Raw genomic sequence first — 9,261 nt, forward strand, 5'->3', positions numbered from 1 at the left:
CGATCAATAAGGACATATAGTCCTTCCTGGACATATTGTTGACCAAAAAGGACATATGACAAATAAGGACGTATAGTATGGCACAGGGAACTAAACTCAATATTTTATAATAACCTATAAGGGAAAATAACTTGAAAAAGCAATTGGTTTGATATTATATAATTCAAACTGAATCACTTTGATGTACACCTGATATACAACATTGTACATCAACCATGCATGTATGCTCAGTCGTGTCCAACTCTTTGTGACCCCATGGACTTTAGCCCCACAGGCTCATCTGTCCATGGAATTTTCTAGGCAAGAATACTGGAGGGGGTTGCCATTTCCTCCTCCAGACATCAACTATATATCAATAAAAAAAGTAAAAAATAATTTGCCAAAAGATTGAAATGGAATTACTGATCAAAGGATATGATTTTTTTTTAACTTTTAAAAAATGTGGTAAAATGCATATAACATAAAATTTTATCATTTTAATCATTCATAAGTATGCAGTTCAGTGGCATGAAGCATACTCATTAAGAATATTTACATTGTCATCAATTTCTGGAACTGTTTCCATCTTGCAGAAGAGAAGTATTATGCCCATTAAACTCCCCATTCCCTATTCTTAGCACTTAGAATGAAAGATACTTAAATAAAAGGATATGATTCACAACCCTCAAGGAGTGTGTTATCTGGGAGGGATGTGGGCAAAACACAGTGAAATGCATGGTGATAAGTATTCTCATGGATGCCCACTCAAGACTCATGGGAGAAAGAGGAAGTGTCTAGACCTGTTTTGGTGAGTCAAGGAAGTCTTTGCAGTGGAGGTGACCTTTGACCTTGATCTGTGCAAAGGCTCTGAGATGGAATAAGCTCTTAGGAGAAATAAAAATACATCAGTATCATTAGAGCATTAACACTGAAGATGCTGAGTATTGGGAAATGAAACTGGCTAGGGAAATGGGCACCAAACCAAGAAAGTCCTTAAATGTCAAACTAAGGAGTTCAGATTTTATCCTGTAAATGGTGAGAAATTATTATATATTAGAAACAACATTTTGTTTTTCCTTTGGGAAAACAAGCTCTGAAAACAGAATCTTGCAGGGCACAAACAAAACCTTGTGTGCACCAGGACCCAGAAGAGAGGAGCAGTGATCCCCCAAGAGACTGAGCCAGACTTGCCTCTGAGTGTCCAGGAGCCTCTATGGTGGAGGCATGGGTGGACAGCGGTCTGCTGTGGGGTCAGCAGCACTGAATACAACAGTCCTGGCTTAAGTCCTTTTGAAGGAGGTTCTTAAAATAGGTGGTATTTAAAAATAGGTGGGAGAGAAACTGACCAGATTCAGAGAACCTGATGTTAAAGGATGTGAGTTTATGAATGGTTACAATTTAGGGCAATGATTTGTGGCCCCAATTCATTCACGACTCTAGAAAACTACCCCCTTTCCTACCACTCTCAAACAATTTAAAAGGTTCAAATGATAAATTTACATAAAACAGTTGCTTATTGCTTATAGAAATGAAAGGCAATCAAAAAAAAAATATATATATATATATATATACTTTCCATCTACAATAATTCTTTCCATCTACTGCAATAGTAAAATTTATCAAGATAAAAAAATAGGTGGTATAAAATAATGCAAAATGATAATGTCTCTGTTCTCAAAAAGCTTGAAAGTTATTTTCTCTACAGACAAGCTGATTCTTCTGTAGCATCTGAAAAGACTTACAGTTGCTAGGCCAAAACAAAAAACCCAAACAGAAATTGATCTATGCTGCCTTGTTTAAGCTACTCAATAACCTCCATGCCTTTCCACATGTAATTCTTTCAGCCCTGAATGTCTACTAAGCTTTGCAGTTTTTTTTTTGCTGTGAACACTGTGTGTGCTTCTCTTTGTGTGAGAAGCACGGGGAAGAATCCGCCTGCCAATGCAGGACACGTGGGTTCGATCCCTGGGTCACGAAGATCCTGTGGAGAAGGAAATGGCAACCCACTTCAGTATTCTTGCCTGGAGAATCCCATGGACAGAGGAGCCTGGCGGGCTGCAGTCCTTGGGGTCACAGTCGGACAAGACTGAGCGCCTGAGTGCATGCATATTTGTCTAATTAGACTATGAATGACAAGGCTTTGAGCTACTAATACGTTTCCAGCACTCTTCTCAGCGCCTTGCACACAATAGATGCTTAGTAAATGTTTGTTAAATTAGTAAATCTCCTTTCTACAAACTGCTGACAAATCTCAGATGGTTGTAGAGTTAGCTCCATGCATGGGTTTGTGATTTTTCTCTGGAACAGTAGAACTAGGGAAGAGGAAAAAAAAAAATCTGTTCTTTTGTATCCAATTGCTTTTGAGAGCTGGGAAGAGAGCAGTTCACACCTGATTATCATACGTCAGATAAATCAGCAGCACCTGAGTTGCTGGGCAGCTGGGCGCTAGAGCTCTCTGCGGCTTCACTTTGGCCATGCTTCCTTCCCTAGCAGCCTTGGCTTTCAGCCTCCTGTTCACTCTGGCCTTGGGCCAGACACTCCAATTCCATGAACATGTCTTTCTCCGATTTCTGGGCTTAGACAAAGTGCCTTCACCCAAGAAATTCCAACCTGTGCCTTCCATCTTGAAGAGAATTTTCCAGGCTCAAGAGGCAGCAGCCAGCACCGGCATTTCCAAAGACTTGTGCTTTGTGAAGGAGCTGGGCGTCCGCGGGAACATCCTCCGGCTTCTCCCAGATCAAGGTGAGGATTTTGGCGTGTTTCCTAGAGGAGAATCTGGGGTGAAGAAAGGAATAAATGGGGAGTAACAATGACTCAGATGGTGAAGACTCCGCCTGCAAGGCAGGAGACCTGGGTTCCATCCCTGGGTTGGGAAGATCCCCTGGAGGAGGGCATGGCAATGCACTCCAGTATTCTTGCTGGAGAATTCCCCATGGACCGAGGAGCCTGGCGGGCTACAGTCCATGGGGTCGCAAAGAGCTGGGCATGACTGAGCGACTAAGCAGAGCACAGCAGTGACCCAGGGGTTTGTGGAAGGCCATGTGCTGGCATTTTACCTAATTTAATCCCAGCCACTGTCCTGAGAGGAAGGCAGGTATTCTTACCAAGTTTTTAACAATGAGGAAATTGAGGATCAGACAGGAGATAACTTGTAACCTATTCGAGATCATACAGCTAGTGCATGAACAAAGCCAGGAGTGAAATGTTTTATTTTGTTTTGTTTTCTGAATCAACAGCTTCGTGCTACAGTTTAGGTAGCGGGGAGGAGGTGGGAGGGAGGGTGGAATTAGGGCTCAGTCTCCCACTCTTGAGCCCACACTTTACGCATCCCGGTGCCTTTGAGCTCAATGTGTCTGTAAATTTTGCTTCCCCCTCCTCACCTCCCCGATCCTTTTGATGAGTAGAAAAGGCTATTCTGGATTTGTAACTACAGAGGGATAATATATGCCGCTGTCAAACCTTTTAGGATAAGGATCTGAGTAAGTGGCATTCAGTAATTTGCCAAACTGACCACCCACCAAAAATTACCCAGATCAAGTGTTACAAGTTGCTTCTCCAGTCTAGTTCCTGCTCCCATCTGATTCTTATTCAAAGTCGGTGATGGGTGTTGTAATCTGCATGTCTATATAGCCTCCCAGGTGGTTCAGATGCAGAATTGAGAGCTCTGGTTGGTTAGTTTTACAGCAACTGGAAATAAGATTTGAGTCCCAGAGGCATTTATTGGATGCTTAACTAAGTGCCAGGAAATCTGTAAGACATGAAAATACAGAGACTGAAGTTTGCCCTTTAAGAGTTTATAGGAAGAAAAAAAAAGTTTATAGAAAAGACATCAACAACAGATGACTTCCATATGTCCTGCTAGGTGTCTCGTTAGAGGCTTATGGCCTTGGGGGTGGAGTTTCAGGGATGATTCCTGGAGAGTTTAAGAGGTGAGGGGAACTAGCTTAAAGGATTTTCCAAGGACGGAGTAGGAAATAGCTGAGGCTGCTGCCTTCCCTTCCCCATGGGAAAAAAATAATTTTTGTGGTGATCAAAATTTTATCTAATGATACAGGAAAAGGACATAATCTCATTATCACTCCTCCCTAACCCTCCCCCTGGAGAAAACCATTAATAGTTCTATATTCTTCCAGACTTTTCTTCTTTACATATATAATATAAACTTATAATATTTTTATAAATGAAATCTTGCTATACATTCCTCCAATATTATAAACATTTTGTACAAGTAAGAGCAAACAGTGAACTTATCTCTGTTTTAATGGTTATATGATATTCCATTGTATAGACACGCTATATACATGATATTTCATTGTATAGACATAATGCTACAATTTATGTAACTGATGCCCTGTTGATGTATATAAACATATGTAGTGTAGCTTTGTATCTATTATGTACATGTGTGCACTTTTACTTTTATTTCCATAGGATCAGTTCTTAGAGGATTGTTGTATCAAAGAGTAGGCACATGTATACTTTTTTTTACATTATACTTTTAATATACAGCAAATAGCCTCTAAAATTTATACTCCACAATGAGTGTATGAGAATTCTCACTTACTCTGACAGTGATCGCTTTAAAAATAGAAACTTATCGAGGTATAATGTACATTCAGAAATGTGAGTGAATTGTAGGAAACAGCTCAGTGAATTTTTGCAGAATAACTAGCGCCCAGATCAAGAAATAGTACATGACCAGCACCCCAGAGGCTCTTTCATGCCCCCTTCTGGTTCTCTACAAGGGTAATTTCTCTCCTGACATCTAACATCACATACTAGTTTTGTCCGTTTCTTAACTTCATGTCAGTGAAATTGTGAAATGTGTCCTTTCTCATGTCTGGCTTCTTTCACTCTACATTTGTGAGATTTCTCCACATTGTATGTATTTGTACTTCTTTCTCATTGCTGTATAGGATTTTATTCTGTTGGTATGTGACAGTGTACTTCATGCTACACTGGAGGGTCATTAGGTAACAACACTCTTTCAGCTTTTAACTTTTGTTAATCTGGTAGAAAAACAAGATCTTATTGTTTTAATTTCTGTTTTTTAATAAGGTGAAATGGTGCATTTTCAAATGAATAATGAATCATTTATTTGCTTATTTATTTAAAACTTAGAATGTAGTCTTTTTCTTTTCCAGCTTTATTGAGATATAATTGACATGCAGTGCTGTTAAGTCTAAGGTATACAGCACAATGATTTAATATATATATATGTGTGTGTACACACACACATATACATACACATCGTGAAATGATGATAGCAGTAAGTCCTGTAAAGGAATTCACTGACACAGTGTCCAGCGTTTAATGAACTTTGCATTTTCACAGTTGTAGCCTGGGTTTGATACCTGGCCAGGGAACAAAGATCCTGCAAGCTGCAGAGTGCTGCCAGAAAATAAATAAGTTTAATGAACATCTATCATCTCATTAGATACAAAGTTACTGACATAGAAAACATTTTTTTCCCTTGTGATAAAAACTCTTAGGGTTTACTTACTCTCTTAACTTTCATATACAACATACAGCAATATTGATTATATTTATCATGTTTATCTCAATGTGAATTGTTCATTTTTATTTTCTAAATAATTGCCTATTTGTATACTATGACCTTTTTCCTGTTTAGGATTCCTTTCCTTAATGATTTGTGAGGCCTCTTAATCATTCGTAAAAGCTGTTTATAAACATATTGCAAGTATTCTTGGCTGTCCTTTTTGCTTTTAATTTTGTTAGTGAAAAAATTTCTTTAATGGTGTCTCTTTGAATGAAGTTTTTTTTTTTGAATGCAGTTTTTTATATTCATGTTTTCAAATCTGTTCCTCATTTCCTCTCTGGCTTTTAGTTCGTTTTTTTTTTTAATCACACCTAAGGAATGTGATTTAGTGATATGAGTAAAAAGTGAGACTAGTATATTAGAATTAGAGCTATGAACAGGAGAGATCAACTATTTAGAGAGGATGAGAAGGATAAGCTCTGTGAAAACTTCCCTGAATTTGCTAGTTAGGCAGCGTTCATGACAGATGTTTATTTCAGTGGAGTAGTAACAGTAAGAGTTGGAAAATAGGGACTTCCCTGGTGGTCCAGTGGTTAAGCCTCCAAGCTTCCACTGTAGGGGTCATGGGTTCAATCCCTGGTCAGGGAGATCCCACATGCCAAGTGGTGTGGTCAAAAAAGAAAGAAAGCAACAGAAGACTATATGGTAAAAGAAAGAGATAGCAAACTAGGCTTCTTTTGTTTGTTTAAAGAAGATAGTTAACAAAAAGAAACATAGAGGGGGCTTTTTTGTGATCCGGTGGCTAAGACTCCCGCGCTCCCAGTGCAGAGGGCCCAGATTCAATCCATGGTCAGGGAAACAGATCCTGCATGCCATAAAAGTGGCGTGTATTCATGTTTTCAAAAGTACAAGACTAGAGGTTATTGGCACTGAAAGTGTCAGGACTTTGCACTTCCACAGCCGGGATCCACGTTTGATCCCTGGTCAAGGGACTAAGATCCTGCGAGATGAGCTGTGCGGGACAAAAAAAAAAAGAATTACCTAAGGATAAAATGTAAGGGAGCACCAGACAGCCAGTGTTGGTGGGATGACAGGTGTTTGTTTTGAAGTCCTTCTAAGTGGTTACAACTCTTGACACCATAGGACGTTCTTTGTGCCACGGGTCCCTTTGGCAGTTCTGTTGAAGCCAGTGAATCCTTTCTCAGAATAACTGTTTCTGTGCCTAAAGTTAAATATTTAGAATTTTAAAAGAAGTCAATTAAATATGGAAATATGTTTGTAAAAATATTGTAAAAATAAATGTGTGTATATTAATATAAATGATGCTTTTGTGCAACAAGTAACAAGATCTAGAGAAGGGACTATACCATCAATTCAAGCATAATGTTCAAGCATAAATGTTACTTTAAAATGTTTGCAGCAACTTAATATATGATTTTTACTGGTAACAGTGTCATAGGCTCTTAGAATATTATTGGGATTTGTTGCCTATGTTCATAATTGAAAGAAATGTTAAATTTCACTTAGAGTTTACTGAAGTTAAAGATGTGATTCTTTTTCCCATCTGATATTATAGACCTTCTAAATCCTATTCAGGATCCCTTGGGGATCTGTAGTTATGAAGACAAGAACCTCTGGTCCTAGGTAAGGAGTGAGAGAAACAAATCCTCCCAGTGGAGGGTTTGAGTATAACTGAGAATTTCTCGTCCTGTTTTTATTTGTTGTTTTATTTTATTTTTCTGGCCACACCCCATGACTTCTGGGATCTTAGTTCCCCAACCAGGGATTGAACCCATACCTCCTGCAGTGGAAGTGTGGAGTCCTTACCACTGGACCACTAGGGAAGTCCTCCCTGCCCTTGTTTTGTGTGTGTGGATATACATATACCGTTTGACATTGATGTGATCACACAGGTTGGGGTGAAGTGAAAAATCTCGTGGTGACTCTTACATCTCTGTTTCCATCTAGGTTCCTTCTTTTACTCCGAGAGCCTTTCCCATGCCTCCTGCCTACAGAAGCTTCTGTCCTTTAACCTCTCTGCCATCGGGGATGAGGAGCAGTTGACAATGGCCCAGCTGGGCCTGGACTTGGGGCCCAACACTTACTATAACCTGGGACCAGAGCTGGAATTGTCTCTGTCCCTGGTTCAAACGGAGCCCCATGTCACAGACCAGGCCACCCTGAAGATGGGTAAAATATTTACACTGCAGTCAGTACCGTGGCCTCAAGGTGTCCTTCACTTCAACCTACTGGATGTGGCTAACAGGAATAATGACCCCCACAAGAATTTAGGTCTGTTTCTAGAGATAGTGGTCAAAGGAGGCAGAGCCTCAGGCAATAATTTTCAGCTCGAGGGCACCTGCGCCAGACTGAGACGTTCTCTTCACACTTCACTGCTGGTGGTCACCCTCCACCCTGAGCAGTGCCATTCTCCCTCCCGCAAGAGGAGGGCGGCCATCTCTACCTCGAAGGCTTCTTGCAAGAGCCTCTGCCATCGCCACCAGCTGTTCATCAACTTCCGGGATCTGGGTTGGCACAAGTGGATCATCGCCCCCAAGGGTTTCATGGCCAATTACTGCCATGGAGAGTGTCCTTTCTCACTGACCATCTCCCTCAACAGCTCCAATTATGCTTTCATGCAAGCGCTGATGCACGCCGTCGACCCAGAGGTTCCCCAGGCTGTCTGCATCCCCACCAAGCTGTCCCCCATCTCCATGCTCTACCAGGACAATGATGACAACGTCATTCTACGGCATTATGAAGACATGACAGTTGATGAGTGTGGGTGTGGGTAGACTGACAGCAGTAGAAGGGGTGCTCTCGGGGTAAATGCTCTAATAATAAAACTACCTGGTTTATGACCTTTGGATCTGAATTGTCAGTATGTTTATGCTTATAGTTTATCATCATTATCCATGATTAATGATGTCCCCTAGTTACACACACACACACACACACACACACACAGAGTCTTTTTTTTTTTTAGTCTTTTTTTTTTTTTTTATTAGTTGGAGGCTAATTACTTCACAACATTTCAGTGGGTTTTGTCATACATTGATAAGAATCAGCCATAGATTTACACGTATTCCCCATCCCGATCCCCCCTCCCACCTCCCTCTCCACCTGATTCCTCTGGGTCTTCCCAGTGCACCAGGCCCAAGCACTTGTCTCATGCATCCCACCTGGGCTGGTGATCTGTTTCACCATAGATAGTATACATGCTGTTCTTTTGAAACATCCCACCCTCACCTTCTCCCACAGAGTTCAAAAGTCTGTTCTGTATTTCTGTGTCTCTTTTTCTGTTTTGCGTATAGGGTTATCGTTACCATCTTTCTAGATTCCATATATATGTGTTAGTATGCTGTAATGTTCTTTATCTTTCTGGCTTACAAAAATATGGAACGCTTCACGAATTTGCGTGTCATCCCCTTGCACAGGGGCCATGCTAATCTTCTCTGTATCGTTCCAATTTTAGTATATGTGCTGCCGAAGCGAGCACACACACACAGTCTTAATGATCTTAGTTAATTTCTGCATCATGCACCTGAGGGTATATTAGAGTCTAGATAGAAAGAAACTGTAATTTATTGACAGCCTATTATGGGCAGGGACTATTCTATGCATTAACTTATAAATATATTTCACTGCTCTTTGAGGTAAGCACTATTATTTATGTTTCATAGAAAAAGCTGCTGAGATTTAGAGCAGCTAAATATCTAATTTTTCTAGAGGCATCAACTTTGGGAGTTCCCTGGCAGTCCAGTGGTTAGGACTCAGGTTTT

General features: G+C 40.4%; 1 protein-coding gene and 1 non-coding gene across 2 annotated transcripts; one reads left to right on the forward strand and one right to left on the reverse strand.

Annotated features, from left to right (window-relative positions):
- The first annotated feature begins 2,453 nt into the window (after positions 1–2,453).
- On the forward strand, positions 2,454–8,274 carry GDF3 (growth differentiation factor 3). Its single transcript, XM_061123946.1, has 2 exons — positions 2,454–2,721; positions 7,448–8,274. The coding sequence occupies exons 1-2, from the start codon at positions 2,454–2,456 to the stop codon at positions 8,272–8,274; spliced, it is 1,095 nt and encodes a 364-aa protein (XP_060979929.1).
- A 595-nt stretch (positions 8,275–8,869) lies between these two features.
- Positions 8,870–8,978, reverse strand: LOC133044139 (U6 spliceosomal RNA). The gene has a single exon (XR_009689881.1). It is a non-coding gene; the product is annotated as a U6 spliceosomal RNA (small nuclear RNA).
- Positions 8,979–9,261: the final 283 nt, after the last annotated feature.

This window comes from Dama dama, chromosome 22 (assembly GCF_033118175.1).
Source record: "Dama dama isolate Ldn47 chromosome 22, ASM3311817v1, whole genome shotgun sequence".
NCBI classification, from domain to species: Eukaryota; Metazoa; Chordata; class Mammalia; order Artiodactyla; family Cervidae; genus Dama; species Dama dama.

What these genes read in the sequence shown, in the direction of transcription:
- GDF3 (XM_061123946.1), top strand. Translation starts at nt 2,454, where the DNA reads ATGCTTCCTTCCCTAGCAGCCTTGGCTTTCAGCCTCCTGTTCACTCTG. An exon ending in CCGGCTTCTCCCAGATCAAG is followed by an intron (nt 2,722 to 7,447) that starts GTGAGGATTTTG and finishes GTTTCCATCTAG; the next exon opens with GTTCCTTCTTTTACTCCGAG.